We start from the raw sequence: 18606 nt of genomic DNA, 5'->3' as shown, positions 1-18606 counted from the left end.
ACAAAGTTTGGCCCAAGCCTATAGTTGGCCCATCAAGCAAGTGCAGATGCATCACTCCCATTTTTGTATCTAAAGAGCACCCAAGGGCCTGGCTGGGTCTAGCATCACATCTGGATGGACATGCCTTGGACTCCCCGACCTGGACAACACCCGGGTGGGGGAATCTGGCATCAGATTGGAAAGGCCACTTCTGATACTGTGTGAAGACACTGTCAACCATGCTGCGAACACAACCACAACACACAACCTCCTGGCTGGGCTTTGCAATGTGTTTCTATGAGCCGTCAGCTTAGTGAGCAGGAGATGATTTAATGAAGGCATCAAACAAAGCCAACCACCCTCTCTCTGTCACAATCCAGGCTTACTCCTGCTAGGCAAAGAGGAGGTCTTCCTCACAGGGTGAGCCCCTTGGTGGTTCATTAGGCTCCTGGTGCATCCATCTTAGTGAAGCTCTGCTGATCAAACCACGACGAGGAGCAATGTGAGGTCGTGTTATAGGCTCATCCACTCTTACTGCTGCCGACCTGGCTTAATTAAGGTTGTGCGACATTGCCAAGGGAGAAGGCGCTTCCTCACTCTTCCCGCCCTCAGGGAATGTCCTCTCCCCAGAGGCATGAAGGTGAAGGTCTCTGACAAGCCCCCGATCAAACAGCGACTGTTCCCGCTCCTGCAGTGAGGGTGGCTGGGCTGCCTTCCTCCACTCCGAGCAGACTGAAGTCTCACTGACTTTCAGGCCAACCCAAGTTTAGCCTCAAGGTGTTGGAAACACTCGATCGGATCCTGACCACTTTATTTTTCCCATTTGCAACAACTCTAAAGAGCTAGAAGAGCAAATCCCGTCTCAGCTTGGAGCCGACCGCACCATGGGGAGTGCGAGATGCGGGGCCCACAAGACCACAGCCATCCTGGTCAAGCCAGAGTTTGGATCAGAAACGCAACATGGATCATTTTTGCAGGCAGGTTGGGGGCTTCAAAGGAACCCAAGGGACTAGTTACACCACTGCCTTAGAAATTTAGAGAGGTGGTTAGTATCTAATGCCCGTAGATGCTTTGGCAAACCCTAATATGACGTTTAGCAAAATCAGGGAGAGAGGGAATTGCATGCAAGTGCTTAGTAAGGAACATGATTCCTGAGCTAGCATTTCCAGCAGCGTGTTTATAGAGTACATGCAGCTCTGACAGCGTTTGAGTCTCTGCGCAGAAGGCAGGCAGCACATAATCAATAGGCTGTATATTGCCAAGCTCAGCACTTCATTTTCCATAGCTGCCTGACTGGCACCTTGCCCCTGCAATGCTCTTGCTCATAGATCACGGGGAGCACACGGTGCTGTCATATGTTTAATTGGTTCTGCCCTAGCATAGAGACGACTGTTGGAAGGTGGCAGGCATCTGCAAGGAGCATTATTTATCCTAGCTGAAAAGCAGGCAGTGCTAAATGGGGATTCTGCTCATATGAAGCTGATCTTTAAGGGAGAGAAGCTGGTAGGGAGAATGGGCTGGAATCAGCCGACCTTTCCCCTTAGCAATTAACGCTCCACCTACTGTGCTTGCACAAAGGAAGCTGTACTAAAGCGCTCCAAAATAAGCCCCGCGCTCTTGGAGGCTGCAGCTGCTGCTGCCTGTCACCTCCGAGGTTAGAGCCTCGATGAGTCACCACATCGGCTACCCGCTGGGGAAATAAAGAGGAGACTTCAAGGCACCCTCCAAGGATATGTCAGCAGAGCGACTGATGGAGTGGCTGGAGGCTGTGGGCCAAATGCAGCCCTGGCTCACGACATCGATGCCGTTGGGGTTGACTCTCGAGGAAACTACAGTTCCCCTTAGTGGGAGTCTACTTGGGGCTGCCCTGCTCTGAGCTAGAGGAACTGCCTAGACGTGGAGCGCACTGGGAAGCACAAAATTGGGCCAAATGTTGGACCTTATGGCCAAGTCTTCTCCTCCTCCCCCCCCAGTTCTTGATGAGGTCTGTTAAACTGGGGTCCAGAGCCAGGCCATTTCCATCCCAGATTGGTGCCCAAATCTGTCTCAAGTTATAAATTAAAGGCCTAGTCCAAAGCCTGCGGAGGTCAATGGATGCCACTGGGCGTTGAATCCTTGGTGAAGCCGTTTGCATAGCAGCTCAGCTGCAGATCTGCGAGAGCCCCGGTTATGGTTACATGTCTACATTGCCATGCAATGCAGCTTCCTATATTATATAATCAGCATCCTGGACCAGGCAGGGAGATTGTAATTGTTCATTTGTATTAGTAAAATCCCATTACCCTTCCAGACTCCATCATTAAGGAAGATGAAACAAGGTCATTCTTGTTTTAGTCCGTGCTTTGCGAGGCTAGGGTAAAGGATGAATTGTCTCTAGACCTACCAAATAAAATACCTCTTCCAGCATTTGGCTCCTTACCTCTGTTGGAACAATAGCAATTGCATGCTTCAGCATCAAATACCCCTGTATGAGTTGAACTACCCTGCTGTGTGCTCGAGGGATGCTGTGGGAGACCCAGCCTCCTTGCACAGACAAGGGGACAGCTTTTTACTCTCTGCTATCAACGGTCCAAATATTTTGGACTATTCTGGCAATGCCAGCAATTGAAATAAATGGGATGAATCAGACGCTGGAAAGAGAGGAGAGTGCAAACCACGGCATCAGTGGCATTTAGGCATATTAAGTGCACAAGCACAGGTCCTGAAAGGTGTTCACAGGGCCTGTCTCCTCGATTTAGGTGCCTAAATCCCATTGATTTTTGTGGGGTTAAGCACTGAAATACCTCTGAGGATCTGGATTCCAGTTCCAATCTTTCCTGAATTGAGGCCTGAAGATATTACAGCAATTAGCCGTGAGTCGGTAGGATGGTTGGCTTGATGAACTCTTTAAACAAGTCTCCTAATCCCAATCAGCCACATTTCTAGCAGACTTCCCTGATACTATTCATTTTGCCAAGCTCTCCGCTAACGACAAGGGTGTCGCACGTAGATTCACAGCATGTCCAGAAAAGAGTGACACTAGATGGCCCCAATGGATATAAGCCGAACACCCTCGTGGTCCAGTGAAGTTGAATGGCAAGCATCACATCAAAGCTGGCCGCCCTGCCAGGGACAAGCAGCCGTGTCTGTGGAGTTCACGCTACCCTCATTTAGTGCCCTTCCATGTGAGTGGTGTCCTTGCTCATTGGCCTAACCGGGGAAGAAATGCCCATCTCTCTGTCAGATGCCTGAAAGCACCTTAGACCAAAGTAACTCAGCGCCGGAGCTGTCAGCTCAGCCGGCACCAGGATATTTTCACCTGCTGAAGCGAGGCACATCTCTGACTTGATGGAAATTCACCCAGGGCAGCGTGTGGGAGAGTCCCAGCTTCAAAGCCAGCCTTGTATCTTTGTTCCCTTGAGGATGCACTCGCTCTCTCCACATTTCCAGGCGGCCTCCGCACGCTCCCATAATTGCAGCAATAACACCTGCTCTGTGCCCCTCTTTGCAGTGTGCAAAGAGAGTGTAAAAGGAGGGAGAGGTGTGTGGCTGGGCAGAGACACAGGTTTGCACGGCCGGCAGGCTCCCTGAGGGAAAAGCCTACGTGCTGGCCACAACCAGCCATGCCCACACAAGTTGCCCAGCGGTTGTCTGTGCCATGCCCTGGATCTGGATTTCCAGGAGCAGATCCCCCCAGCTATAACCCCTGCAGGGTTTCTCCACCAAAGCCCTAGCAGCCTGGCTTGTCACAGGGAATGGGAGTTTGGCTCATCGGTAATTTTTCTGGAGATGCTGGCACGTGTGAGCCCACTGCACCTGGAAGGGGCATCCAGGGTTGGAGGAGCTGCTACAGAAAAAAGCGCAGGGTGGCTTTCAGAAGAGAAGCAAAACCTTCCCCAGGGAATTAGTTCAAGGGGAGTTTGCTACTCTTCTTCCACACCTGGGACCTGCATCCAGGCTGGCGGGTGCCCAACGGATCAGGTACCCCAGCACCCCCAGAGCTTTACTGCTTACAACAAAACGGAAACATCTATGTCACCAAGACGGAGGCAGAGAGATCATGCCGCTTTCTTCAGAGTTTGAAGACTCAACGATGCAGTCGAACAGAGATCTGGCGGGTGCTGCTGTTTGAACCATGGGGTTTTCATTGGTGAAACATCCAAGAAAAACTTCATTTGAGGCTGGTTGACCCAAAATGAAAATTTCTTTTTTTTTTAAACTCCAGAGAAAGAAGGGGGGGGGGGATCATTTTGGATCAACCAAAACATTAAAAAAAGAGAAAAATAAGTCAGACCAATTCTGAAAAAAAAGCAATGCTTTGGAAGGAAAAGGTGAAATGTTTTCTTTAGTGCAATGCACAGAAGAAACACACTTGGAAGGCTCCCAATTTCATTTTCTCCCCCCCCCCCCGATTTTGACCCAAACTTGAAAGGAATTTTGGTTGCACCAAGAATTCATTTTTTGAAAACTTTACTTTTGGCTGGAAAAAATGTCTCCCTGCTCCATGAGAGGCCTCGGCAGGCCACTGAGCCACCCCTGCAGCTCAGAGACTTGGCCTTTAGGATACTGGACAATTCACTATCGCTATCCCTCCCTCCCTCCCCCTTCCACCAGCATTGCAACTTGGTCCATTTTCTGCCCATGGGCTGGCTCGGTGTCTCTCAGTATATCCCCTTCACTCTCTTGTTCTCCGGATCAAACGGAGATTTGGTGTGAGCTCTGGCAGGGTAGATGACTCCCATCCGCTCCAGCATGTAGTCACCGCCCTTCACATATTCCAGGGAGACCTGCAAAGGAAACCAGACAACAGCATCGATAAAGGACCCTCCTCGTGTTTCTCTCCCTCCGAGTTTAAGTGCAGCCAGGTCTTACAGCCATGCCGGCGGATGCTGCTGTGCCGGCTTACAGCCTTGCTACCGAACGCCGTGGGCATGGCTCGAGGGGCTGGGATATGCCACCTTTCTCCCATGGGGTTGGTGGCTCACCTCCAGCCTAGGATGATGTTGTCCGAAAGCCTTTGCTCTCTCTCAGCTGTTGGTGCTTGCGTGTGACGAGTTGCTCAGTCTGGGACCCCCAGCCCTCGCTGGGAATAACCTGCCGTGCACAAACCAGCTGGCAGAACGTGGCCCGCCCGTGGCCGGACCGCCCCGAACACGAGAACTGGGCCGCCTGCCCAGCCCCGCCCCAGCTGATGTGAGAAGAGAGTTTTGCACCTTCTGTCCTTTGTTTCAGCTTGGGAGCATTGTCTGGTCCATTTGAAAACCCTGTGCTGACCAGCCAGAAGACTCAGGCCTCCTGCGGTAGAAACGGTTTTTGGATCTGGTGGTATTTTAGCCCTGCCAGCCGGGACACCCACAGCACAGTTAACAACATGGACCATGCTGCAGAGAAGTGGTTGTCTGTGGGCGACAGCCCCACGGCCTGGCAGGCATCAATAATTCAGGAGCAGCTGGAATTTTATCTTCAGGGATCTCTCTCTCTCCTCTGGTTTGCTTTTTCCCTACTCATCTCCCTCCTCAGCCATCTCCTCCGGTGCTACAACCCACAACGCCAGTATGGGCAGCGTGTGCTGGCACCCACGATTCATCTGGGACACGGACTGAGAGGTGCTTGGGGTGACCCGCTCACAACCATCCAATCCATCTGGGTGGAAGGACAGTGCATTGGGTACACCGCCATCTGCACACCGGGGCCAGCTCCTGGCTTTGCCGCAGACACGTTGGGTCACCCCTTTCTATCCCTCTTTTACCTACCCTTAAAGCAGAGAGAACATCACTTCCCTGCCTTGCGGGGAACTATTTACCACATATTCTTATGAGATCAGGTGGAATAACATCTGCTCAACTTTTCTGCCCTGTGCTCCAGGCTGTTACAAGCTAAGGGATGTTCTTGTCTGGCTCAAGGGGAATGGCTTGTGCATTTGATATGGGTTGGATGTTCCCTTAGGTGCGTCGTGGTGGCCATGACATGGTTTGAATGGGATTCAGATTGATTCAGGTTCACACAGGGCAAATCATGGGCATGCAGGAACTGCTGAACCAGCCTCGCAATGGGAAGAGTGATGGTGGGCAATGAATTGCTTCACTATGTCTGCAGGATCTATCTTCTCTAACAAGCTCGGCTCTGTGGTTGGAGGATGGAGGATAACAGAGCCACAAATTTGCAGGCAGCAGTGACAACGAAGAGTGAGATCTCTACCTCCAGACAGATTGGGGCTGCAGAGGTCCGAGGTCTGAGACTGGTGTCGGCTGCTGCTGCTAGACAGTACTTCTTCCAGCAGCGACATGGGCTATTTTGTGCCCCTCCGGATGCCGGTCTCTGAGCTGGGGTGCAGGAGGGTGAGGAAGGGGGCGCGTGCTACGCTGCCTGCAGGAGCAAGAGACTTGGACCCAGTGCACAACGTGGAGTCCTCCCCAAGGCAGAGGTACCGTGCCACGAAACGAACCCCAGCAAGCAGGGCTCCCACTGCCTAACTCTGGCAGCCTCTCCGAGGTGCCATCCATCAGCCTGCCAAGCCGCGCAGGCCGCGCTTGCAAAGCTGCCCTCTTCCTCCTGCCACGGCAATTACCATGCAAATCAGGCGGGAGTTATCACACTGAGCAGAGAGATTAAGGCTGCGCATTAACATCTGCTTAATGAACGATGCCTTTCCGCGGGAGGCACCGGAGCCGGCGCTCCCCGCACAATGGCAGCTGATGAGGTCGGGGGCCTCATGGAAGGAGACCGCCCGTATGCCGAGCCTGACTGCCAGCCCCAATCACTTTAATTTGGGGTTAATGCCGCCTGAGAAGGCCTTCGAGGACTCGGGAGGGAGACGTCCTGTTGAAAGCAGCGTACGCGCTGCCGCCAAATCATAGACTCCTTTATGGTGGGTGTTTGAATGGAGAGAGAAGAGCAATCACGCGGCCTGGTGGGTGCCTGCTGGAAACGCTGCCTTGCTCGCTTCTCTGCCTCTGCAGCAACGGGGGGTGCAGTCCCCATATACGCCCCTGCAGCCTCGTTAGCTTGAGCACCTCTGCCCCGTGCAGGTTAGCAGGGCTACGAGCGTGACTCGACGAGGCAAGGGGAAGCCGGATGGAAGAAGCCGGGGGGAAGCACAGGCGAACTGTAGTCTGGGGTGCAAGCAAGTGCTAGGACTTAGCCTGAGTTGGGTCTGGGCCAGGCGGCACGCTGCGCACACCCCTTCCACGCTCACCCCTGCCTGGAGGGGACCGGCTCTTCCAGAGCCAGGATGGGGAGGACGCAACCTTGCCCAGGCAGCTCTCAGGAAGGCTGCGCGGCCTCCGGCCCTGCCAGGGAGGCAGCGGCATCCCTTCAAAGAGGAACGAGCAGCTCCTGAGACTCTCCGACCTGATGATGAATTCATGTCCACCGCAGAGTCTGAGCTGCAGCTTATTGATTTGGGCCTCTGAAAAGCGATATTTGCTTTCCAAAGCCCTTTCTGCTGCTGTTACGGTTGCAGGATGGGGCCCACGCAGCCTGCCAGGGAGGGGCAGAAGGGGACTCTCCGCCTGTCCTGCGGCACCAGGTGGAGCGAGGAGATTTGTGCACTTTCTCCGGAGCCTATTTCCCTGCTCGCTCTGTGCATACCTGCAGCTGCTGCCAGGCAGGGGCAGGGGCAGGGGCAGGGGGTGAGGGGCACATCCCCACGCAGCATGAGATTCCTGGAGAGCATCACAACCGCGTGTGTCGCGACGGCGTCACGTGGCAGGAAGGTGATCCTGTGCGATGGGGAGCGAGGAGGAGGAGATCCCGTGATGACGATGATGGTGATTGCTTTCAGTACCGTGAGCTGCGAGGAGGGATGGCTCGGGGGTTAGAGGACAAGCCTGGGACTCAGGATGCCTCTTCTGCCACAGACCCTGCTGTGTGACCTTGGGCAAGTTTCCTCTCCATGTCTTAGTCTCCAGTCTGGAAAGGGGCAATTCTGACACTCTTCTAGCACTCGCTCACTAACAGCATTCAGGGCGATTGGCTGTCGTAATGGAGACCGTGCCTTCGCAATCAATTGTGTCAAAGAAACCAAGAACGGACCAGATTTTGCCCTCGCCCATACGCCAGTCCTGCCCTTGATGTGCCGTTGCAGCTGAGTCAAGTGAAACGGGGAGCAGATCCGGGTGGGTATTTTTTCGAAGCGTTTCCATTTCCATACAGAGCCCTCCTTGAAAAGTGCCCACCTGGGGCTTCGTCTGGCTTCGTTAAGCTAATTCCTTTGCATAGCATTTCTCCCACGCTGCGCTCAGCTCCGTCCCCACGTGCCCGGCTGTGCTGCCCGACGCGGCACTCTTCCCGCTCCCCTCCGCCCCGCACGCTGCGATCTCGCGGTCCGGTCAGACGCTACTACGGCAGACTCCAGCCGAAGAGAGAAAAAGCTACCCAACTTCTCGTCTCTCACTGATTCATTGCCTCTTCTCCCGCTCCTTGTTGCATACCATCCTGCCAGTGCCAAGTGAAAAGCACCTGGGTGGGAAGACAGACCTGCCAACACAGGCAATAGCAATGTGAAGCCCTTCAGCAAACCTCTCCCATGAAGACCCCCCTGGCTACGCCACGTTGCACATTGCATTCATCCTAGACCTGTGCCCCACGCCCTTTAAAGTCTGACTCCTCCTTCCAGTGAACAACACTTCACTTCTTCTGTCAAGGAAACTGTCTTTACATAGCACGTAAAGCATCCGGACGGCAGATGAAGGTTGCATATATCTAATATGTAGTAGGACCAAGTTCCTTGGGAACATTTCCCCCTTCTACCTCCTTGGTTGGTTGCAACCTAGCAAAAAAATCAACATCTCATCAGGAACCTCCAGTCCTCTCTCATTAATAGGGAAGCCGATGATTGCAAAGCACAGAGCGCACAGGAAGAAGAGAGCAGGGATTGACCCTGGAGATACGATCCCACAGGCTTTGCTCACATCGCTGCATTGCATTTACATCTCAGAGAAGCTCACCCTCTCTCTCACACAGCCTGGGGGGATCTTCCATCAGGCATGATGCAACCATCAGAAATTTCTTCCCCGAGCCCTTTTGATGTCTGGGCTCCATCTGCTCCCGGGTGCCTGTCACACTCGGAGATGCCAGGGGGAAGCGAGTGTGGATGGGGATGGAAAGCTCTCCATAGCTCAGGACAGGAGCTGTTTCACTTCAGGAGGCTGCTCCCTTCTAGCCTCGACACAGGAGTAGGCAGGGGAAAGATACTGGCTCGGGGCTATGAACTGGACCATAAAATCCCTTGGCTAAGAAGCCTGGCCTCGTTACTGTCTTAGACTTCATCGAGGCAGTCAGGTGAATTCAAGCCAGCCACAAATTTAAGACCCATTTTTTCTCACATGCTATAGGTCTGAGGCTGAAATTGTCCCTGGGGTCTTATCTGCAGTCCTCCGACCACGATGTTCCCTCATGTAGGTTTCATTATCTCTGTGTCTATAGCACGTGGGTTAATTAGGGCATCTGTTTTATTACCTAAAGGCCCCTTGCAGTTAATTAAAGGTCTGCTGTGTCCCTAGCAGGCAGAAGCCCCTCAAGAAGGGTTAAGACAGGGTTGCAATTAATGTGCTGGCTTGCAGAACGGCGCAAAGGAACAGCTTGAGAGCCAAGCGTGTTGGCTGTGGGGGGGAGCTTGCCCCTTGGAGCCTCCTGACTCTGCTTAATCCAGTTAGGGACTACTGGGGGAGGAGAGAGATCTTTCTGAGCCAATAACGGCCAGAGTAACTTGGGTTTGCAGACAAGCCCTGCCATGACGCTGTGCCTGGAAAGCCCAGCGGACTCACCGGCCCTCCGTCCACGTTCCGGATGTAGCCATAGGCAATGGTTTTGTTGATGGCAAAGCCAAAGTCTGCCCTCCGGATGTGGCCAACGACTTGCCCGTTCCTCCATATGGCCTCCAGTCCAAACAGAGGCACCTTCCTGTGGGGCCCAAAGCACAGCAGACTTTCAGCAGGGAAGGGGCGTCCTGGGCTACGGAAGAAGGGGTGCTACGAGCCCTTCTACTCCAACCCCGGCTTATGCACATGGCTCAGCCAATGCTTATCCGTCCCAGTTTGCAAAACTTTGGATGAGACCAGACAATCCCACCCGTCCTAAAACTCCTACCGAACGCAGCCAGGCAGGGCAACCCAGCCCAAAGCCGAGAACAGGGGAGGTGGTGCTCACTCTTCAACGGTGAAGCAGACCAAGCGTCGGGAGACTCCCGTTGCTTTCTGTGCCTCCAGAGCTTCCCGTCCAAGGAAGTGGATCCCAGACTTGAGTTTACAAGTGAAAGCCAGGCCTGCTTCCAGGGGGGTGTCATCAGGACGCAGATCCGCATGCCAGTGTCGATACCCTGCAGAGAATAAGGAGGGATTCAGAAGATCTCCCAGGCTGTTCCCTGGGAACTCCTGAAACCTGCGGATGGACCAGCTGGAAGTACGTGGCGTCACTACCACACTTATCCCCATTGAAAAGCTTTTTCCTCTCCTCCCTGCACCTTTCTGGACTACCTGACATCCACCACCGCTCTGGAGCAACTTCTCTCCATCCTCACAAAGCCCCAGCAGAGCTGAGTGAAACTGGGCCATGAAGTTCTTCCTCCCCAAAGGACTCTCCTTTGTTAAGAATGATGGTTTTTCCAAAAAAATCCCCTGAAAAATGTCAAAAGTCTGATGACTGCCCATTTCCTGAAGCCCCCTTGTGTTCAGGTCACTTCTGAAGAGTCAGAGGAGCAGACCGCCGGTTTGCAGGCCAGGCCTTGGAGCTGCTGCTCTGAACTCTCTGAGCAAGGCTGGGCTGCAACTCTCCCAGGGAAAGCCTTGCTCAGACCATTCCTGCCTCCTACCCGAGCAAAAAGCAGGTGGTCTTGCGGCCCATCGGGCCCTCAGCCTGGGGCAGGAAGCACCAAATCCACAGTCCAAACTAAAATGACGGAGAGGGACAAGGGCGAGGGAGGTGTCCACCCCTTTATCAACCCTTTGACCGAGTCTAAACAGTTCAGCCAATGCTCTGGCTGCCCTCGGCTGCAGCTTTCAAAGGCAGGTAGAGATATTTTTCCGCCGAAAGAACCAGGCACATGGCAAGGCTCGGGGGAACAAAGCAGAATCATGTTTCTTTGCCAGCATCCTCGCCTTGCCTCACATGCACCGTGCCCCCGGGGGGAAAGCAGAGAGAGACGTGCAATGCAGAGGTTCTCTTGGGAGACCTTTCTCAATGCTGAGGGAGTCGATGGCTCTGTATCCTGCATTAGCAATGCCGTGCCGGGCACCCGCCTTCATCACCGCCTGGTACACTCGCACGCAGTCTCTCTTGGGCACGTGCAGCTCCCAGCCCATCTCGCCCACGAACGACAGCCTCATGGCTCGAACCTGCGGAGACCAAGAGACCAAAATCACTCGGGTGGTTGTACCCGCCCAGGAAAGGACCCGGGAGCGGGGCACGGAGCGGGGGGGGGCCAGGGACCTGGATCCTGTTTGCAGCTCTGCTGCTCTCGGGCTGTGCAGCTTCACTGCTCCATGCCTCAGTCTCCTGTAAAAATGCTCCCCTTTCTAACGTGCTTTGAAGCGACAGAAAAAGAAATCGTGCCTAATCAATAGATATAACCAGGCTTTCTTTTTTTTGTGCAAATGTCTTTGGACAGCATTTTCTGGGATGGTGTCATATTTCTAGTCCATATTTCTGTTTTTCTGCCTAGCTCTTTATAACTTGGGATATTTGTGTGAAAGCTGTATCTCTGTTATACAGCTGTAGTTCATCCGTTCCTGGCACTTACTGTGCTTGTGCTCTCCATATGCTGCCTGCAATACTCGGGCCTCGTACCCATCAAGGCAGGATGGCTAACGTACCTCTGCAGCGCAGGTGTCAGTGCTGCTAATGCCAACTTCACGGCCACCCATAGCTTTCACTTGCTCCCAAAGTCAATCGAAATCCTCCTTCTGACTTCAGCAGGTGCTGAGTTATGACTCTCTCCCCCTTCTTCCCACATCTTTTTGTTCAGTGAGATGCACCCAGGCGTGAGGATCTGACCCACCGAAGTTTTGGTATACTCGGGATCATGGCTGAAGCTGCCCTGGCGCTGAAGCAGAGCTCAGCTGGCAAGGGAGGCGCTGAGCACCCTGCTCAGGCCTCTGCTCCCAGGCTGGTGGCGGATAATGCACTGAGGTTGCTTTGCACCTCTACGATCCACCTGGCTAACCTAACAGAAACGCAAACGTATCACTCTGTTCTAGGGACCTCCACAAGCTTACGGCTCTTGACAAGGATGGAGAAGGACAAGGAAAATGCCGTGACGGCAGGAACATGGAAATACAGAAGAGAATGAGCTGTCTGGCTAGTTAATGGACTCACTAGATGGGCTCTGCTCAGGGGACCCTGCAGATGAGGTTGACTTCAAGGGCCCATGTGCACCAAAGTGAGGTGGGGCCTGATGCCGTGTCCTCTAATAGCACCTTCTAGCTCCAGGTGTTTTACAGCACCGCTAGGAAGTGGAGATGGGCAATCCCCACTGGGCAGATGGCACGGCTGAGGGGTCAGGGGACTTCTCCAAGGTCACACACCAGAGCATGAGCCTCCTGGATGCTCCCCCGTCATCTTGCCTGCAGATGCTTACACCAACTGCAGAAGGAGCCAGGGGGTTGTAGTCGACCATGTGCTCTTGCTGCAAAAAAAGCCAACAGCATCCTGGGCTGTATCAGCAGAAGTGCCGCTTCGAGATCAAGGGACATGATTCTTGCACTCTGTGCTGCCCTGGGGATGCCTCACCTGGACACGGTTTTGGGCTCCACACTTCGAGAAAGATTTGGACAGGTGGGAAAGCATCCAGTGCAGAGTAACACAAATGATCAGGATCCTGGGATGCATGACTTACGAGGGATGGCTGAAAGAAGCAGGGATATTTAGCCTGGAGAAAAGATGACTGAGCAAAGTTTGGTAACAGCTAGGGCTCTGTGAGGCTGTCCGGAGAAGCTTCGGACGCTTTGGGGGCCAAAGCAGCACCTCCGGGTCAAAGCGCAGCCTTGTTCGGCTTCCCGAAGCGCTTTGGAGCTGCCTCCGAGATCCAGCTATAGGGTATAATGGGGAAACAATAAAACATCTATAACTTTGTTTTTTTTGTCTGATTTGGATGAAATTTTCCGGGGTGGTAGACGCTGCAGAGAGCATGAAGCCTGTTAAGCTTCAAGAACATCGGTGCGGGGGTTTGGGGGGGGGGGGGACTGTACCCCAAATTCTTGAAAGCAAAACTCATGTCATGTCTAGGCATTACAATATAGTGCAGTGAAGACTGCAGGGGTGGCAGCTCTTATTGAGGCCACAAAGCCTGCCACGCTTCAAGAAGATCGGGGTTTGGGGGGGAACTGCCCCTCAAGCTGAGGACAAGCAAAACTGGCGCCATGGGTGACACTGCGCGTGTTAAGGCGCAGCGGGGTGACAGCTGCAGGGATGGTGGCCCCTGCTGAGGCCATGATGCCTGCCAGCTGTCGAGGAGATCGGTGCAGGGGCGTCTGGGGCCCTGCACCCCTAGCTGCTGGTGGGCAAAACTGGTGCCAAGACTGTCTCTGTCCTGGGGCAGTTGATTGTCTGTATTGAGTCTTTCCTGGCAACCTGGTCCCAAGCTCCGGATTGGATCGCTGCCGACTCACATAGGCCTAGTAACAGCCTTCAAATACCTGAAGGCGGATTACGGAGAGGATGGAGATGGGTTTTTCTCCATGACCATAGGGGAACAGGGCTAGGAGCAATGGCCTCAAGCTTCAGCAGGGCAAATTTAGGTTGGAAATGAAGAGGAAATGACTATGAGGGTGGTCAAGCACTGGAACAGGCTGCCTAGAAAATTGTGCAATGTCCATCCTTGGAAGTTTACAAGAGCAGGTTGGGGCCTGGGACGGTTCAGTCAGGGATGTTCCTGCCGTGGGTAGGGGGCTGGACTAGATGAGGCCCCTTGCAGTCATACTCAGGATTGGCCACGTCCCTGTTTTTAACCCCTTTTCAAAGCCAGGTATAATAGGCCCCTGGAAGCCTGACTTCTCTTGCATCTGGTAGGTGGGAGGCACTAATAGCCCTCCAAAGGTACAGCACAAGCGCGTCAAGAAGCACAGTTTGCTCACAAGCAGCTTCTCTCCCTTTTTGCTGGAGCTGACCCCCTGGGCTCCAGACCAGATTGCATACTGCAAACCTGCCCAAAACCTCCTTAATCATTAATGGCAGCAAGAACCTCCAGCTCTACTCCAGTCCCACAATGGGTCTGGCCCACAGCGCGGCCTTGAGCTAAAAGCATCTTAGGGCAAACACAGAGAGTCCATCCGCTGGAGAGGAAGGTGCAGCTTGGTGCAGAGGCACCAGGGTAGTTTTCATCGTGGGGTTGGAGGGCGTAGCGGTGGTGCAAGGAGTGTGGCAGGACCAGATACTAGCAGGAACTTCAAGGTTGGGTTGGGAAATGTAGCATTTGCTCAAGAAGAATGATCCACATTAACCAGCTGGAAAGCAAAGCCAATGCCTGTTACGTTTCTGCGGCTATTTCCTCCTCTGGTTTTTAGGAGAGCGAGGCAGAAGACACACAAAGCCAGGTCCAACCGAGATGCACAGTCCCCCCCCAGGCCCCCTGAGCGCAAACTGCCCCAAACGCCAGACCCAGTAATAGTGCAGATCATGAAAGCGAGAGGTTGGGAAGCACGAGGATGCTGATACCAGTGAGATACTGATGAAAACGGAAGTCAGCAGAGGGAAGAAGCCAACCCCACCCACCTTTCCGTTTCATCTGCATATGTCACTCTTTACTTCCTGTCCTAATGCGCCGTGCAACGAAACTGCTTGTACTTCTACCCCAGAGAAAGCTGAATTTCAACGGGAAGAAAGGAACAGAGAGGCCTATATTTGCCTGATCCCGAAAGATGCCTTGCAGCCATCCCAAAATTATTAAGAGATGCTGTCATTTGCTCCAGGCGAAGCTCCGGATCTGGCCTGACCCAGCCCAAAATGCAAAGAGAGCCTGGTATTGATAGAAGCCATTATAAATATGACCAAAAAACGGCATCCGAGTAGTTGCGATCAGAGCGTGGGCCGGAGGAAGCCAGCTGGAGAGCACAGCTTATTAAGAGCAGCTCCAACCTGGGCCAAACCCTCTGACAACAGCAGGGCAAGGAGATGCAAACTCAGAGGATGCTTTGAGCCTCATGTAAAACGCAGGTCTCTTGCAGCGAGACACCACTTTATTTTGCATAATGACAGGGAGTCAATCGCCCTTTGCTGACCTAGAGCTTCTCCGGCCTGTTTCCAAAGCACTCGGCAGCACGGGCCCTAGAGCATCCCAGGGCGCTTGAAGCAGTGCTTGCTGATATGGGGGAAAGGCATGGGCAGATACAGAAATGAACCGAAGCTCATAAGCCAAGGCTCCCGGGTGGAGCAGAAAGGGAGGGAGGGAGGACGGGCAAACCTGTGGCGGGGGAGCAGGGCGAGAGCTTGAGAAACCCAGGATCAAGGCCCTGCTCTGCCCCAGCCTGACCCTGGGCAAGGCTCCTCTGTGACAGGTAGGAGTCAACGGGACGTAGGGTCCTAAGTGCCTCACTCGCTTCTGAAAGTGATGCTTAGGCTCCTAAATCCATTAGGCGCCTAAATCCATTAGGTGCCTTTGAAAAGGTTCAGCTTAATCTCTCTGCTCCTGATCCGAGAAATAAGAACAGCAGCAGGGCTGAGAGGGGAAATACATAAAGGATGACGAAGTACTCGTGTGCTAGGCTAAGGAAGGGCCAGGTCACGCCAAGGACGGGGAGGCGGTGGCTGCGTTGGATTCTGAAACTGCCCGAATCGGCTCCACCTTCTCATTTGCCCAGCTTGAAACAGAAACCCTGCTCTCAACCTCTTCCTGCAGGCCTCGCTGGAGATAAAGGAGGGGAGTTTGTCATCCTTCTGCTGAGCTTAAGTGCCCATCTTTCAGGGAGGAAAGCCCAGTCGTGCGTTATGCCAAAGCATCTCTTGTCTCCTAGCAGGAAACGATTATAGCGGTCCAGTAACTTCTGACGTGTGCTCTGCTTCACACTTGTACTCTTACCCCGAGACATTGATCTGCCTGGCGTTTGGTCAACAGGCCTTGTATTAATACAGAATGAAAAGGATGAAACTCGGCAGGGGACCCCATGTCATTAGAGAAGTGCTTTCCTGGAGCGACACTGGGGCAGCCTATAATTTCCTAGCCAGTCAGGGCTGCCCAGACAGGCACCAAGAGTCACGCACGGTTTGAGGATGAAGCTCGGTGATTAAGATGTTGGGTGGGCTCGGAAGAAGGTAGGATTCCCGATGATATCACAGACTCGCATCTGTCACGCATGTTTTACTCCCTCACATGTCAGCTGAGGATAGCAATTCTGCTCTGACACGCCGCGTCTCGTATTAGTTGTATATACAGCTCCTAGCACAAAGGAGCCCAAATCCTGATTAAGTCCCTACCTGACGCGGAGATATAAAGTTTTGACAAGTTTTTGGTGATGTTCATATAGTCCTAGGGGTCACTGGTTTTACATCCCATATGTGTGTCCCTTGACCCGCTCTCAGGCTGTCTGCCGGGGATGCTCTATGTTGCTTTATGGCTGGGACGTGGCACGCGTGAAGCAGTAGCGAGGCGGTGGCGTGTGCTTCGTAGCAAGGATCCCAGAAGCAGCGCAGATGCCCGCAGTCAATGTGCAAGGGGCAGCCTGGTCCCTTCCACGATCGGTCAGTGTGTGCTGCTTCACTGCCCGCTTTCACGAGCGCTAACGTTTCCCGCACAACGCCTTTACGGCCACGAGGGACCGGCTTTCGAAAGTTCGCATCATTCACAGCCTCGAGACCCACCAAACCTCTGGGATACAATTATGTGCTTACAATTAGCAACACAATGGGGCATCTTAGTAATACATGCAGCATGACAAGCTTTCGCAACGGCCCGCAGGAAAGAAGCTGTCACTGGCACTCATCCGAGCCAGCTCCGGAGATGATAATTTAACATGACGCACTGCGGTAATCTAGATTAGGCCGATGAAATATTCATGGAACATAACCGAGAGCAATTATTTAAACTCGGCGAGTGTTGGTTACCGTTGTCCCCTGAATGACGTGCCTGTCTCCAAAGTCCCCAGGCTCCTGGACAGACTGTAATGGGCCTGATGACTTTAAACACTAAATGAAAACCCCAGAGATTCCTCATGAGCTCCCTAGCATTAAACATCGACCTGCCAAAGGTCTCCCGCTCCCACCGGACAAACACCTCGGACAAAGGCAGGCCTTCCACCATAAAGGTCGGCCATCGTTACACCGGATCCGCAGCCAAAGGGGACGTCAGAACCTGGCCCCCTGGGTTATGACCCGTCTGCCCACAGCTTCAGGCATTTAAACCTCCATGCTGTTTTGGATTCAATTTTTTTTTATGAAGATGGCTAAATAAACCCCATTGTCCTGAACACCCTTCAACGAGCAAACTTCGGACATTGCCACGTTGCTCTTGTAGCTCTAAAATGCCAAAACCAAAGCAGCGGTCTCTGCCCTTTCCAGAGATCCGGTGCTGTGCATCCTGCTTTTCCCTGGCTTGGCCAAAATTAGAACAAAATTAAGTGCTGTCTGAAGGAGCCTTTTGTCATGTAAATGTGTTCAGCCTCGTGTCAGTTTACCTGCTGCATCATCACCCAGAAGGAGCTGAAATGGCAGCTTTTCCTCCCCAGGTCCCAAGCCAGACCAAGGTGAAGTCTCCTCCATCTGGAGGGAGTAGAGAGGAGGGGTTGGTCATTCATGGAGCTCCTCAGTGGATCTCCAGCAAAATCTCAGTGCTTGTTTCCTCCATTCAAGGGAGCTTCAGAGAGAGGCTGTCGAATGAGAACATCTTTGGGAAATGTTGCAACCCTTATTTACTTTAAAGAGGAGAATAAATGAATCTCCCTGTGGCAAGGGTGAACGCGGTGCCTTGTATTTTGCAGCGCTCTGTTTTCGCAGCGCGTTAGCTATTCCTTTGGAGGCATCGCCTGGAGCATGAGCCGGGGTTTCCAGGATTGTCAGAAGCTTTTGCATGAACAAAGCCCATTTCTGAAGCAGTTGCAATTAAGTCAAGACAGAAAAGTGATGCATTTGCCCTAACATCCTAAACGTCCAGTCTGCCCCACGTGCATTCCACCAGGATCAACGGCAGAGACCAACTTTCGGTGCGCCAAGATCCACGGTGGAGGCCAACTTTATTTTTCTTTCATAGATTTCATAGACATCAGGGCTGGAAGGGACCTCGGAAGATCGAGTCCAGCCCCTCGCCTGAAGGGCAGGAAGTCAGCTGGGGTCATAGGATCCCAGCAAGATAAGCATCCAATTTGCTCTTGAAGGTGTTCAATGTAGGTGCTTGAACCACCTCCGCTGGCAGGCTGTTCCAGACCTTGGGGGCTCGGACAGTAAAGAAATTCTTCCTTATGTCCAGCCTGAAACGGTCTTGCAGGAGTTTGTGACCGTTCGACCTCGTCATCCCTTGGGGCGCTCTGGTGAACAGACGTTCCCCCAGATCCTGGTGGTCACCCCCGATAAACTTATAGGTGGTCATCAGATCACCCCTGAGCCTGCGCTTTTCCAGGCTAAAGAGTCCCGTGGCTCTCAGCCTGTCATCGTAAGATCTGTTTTCCTGACCTCTGATCATGCGCGTGGCTCTCCTCTGGACTCTTGCAAGCTTCTCCACATCCTTTT

The 18606-nt window shown here is 53.2% G+C and overlaps 1 protein-coding gene across 2 annotated transcripts in view; it reads right to left on the bottom strand.

Annotated features, from left to right (window-relative positions):
- Window positions 1-773: 773 nt before the first annotated feature.
- SARDH (sarcosine dehydrogenase) overlaps window positions 774-18606 on the bottom strand; it is a 76803-nt gene continuing 58970 nt past the window's right edge. The window contains exons 18-21 of one of the 2 annotated variants that reach the window (XM_090022192.1): window positions 11129-11291; window positions 10108-10276; window positions 9726-9861; window positions 774-4745 (exon numbers count right to left, since the gene is read on the bottom strand). In XM_090022192.1, coding sequence (XP_089878318.1) covers window positions 4620-4745; window positions 9726-9861; window positions 10108-10276; window positions 11129-11291 — 594 coding nt within the window. In that variant the 3' untranslated portion in view covers window positions 774-4619. The remainder of the gene's footprint in view (window positions 4746-9725; window positions 9862-10107; window positions 10277-11128; window positions 11292-18606) is intronic. The other variant, XM_090022193.1, reaches the window with a different exon arrangement.

The sequence above is a fragment of the Crocodylus siamensis genome, chromosome 11 (assembly GCF_052110815.1).
Source record: "Crocodylus siamensis isolate JL-2025a chromosome 11, ASM5211081v1, whole genome shotgun sequence".
NCBI classification, from domain to species: domain Eukaryota; kingdom Metazoa; phylum Chordata; order Crocodylia; family Crocodylidae; genus Crocodylus; species Crocodylus siamensis.
Note: the sequence above shows the minus strand (reverse complement) of the source record. Positions and strands in the feature narration are given on the sequence as shown.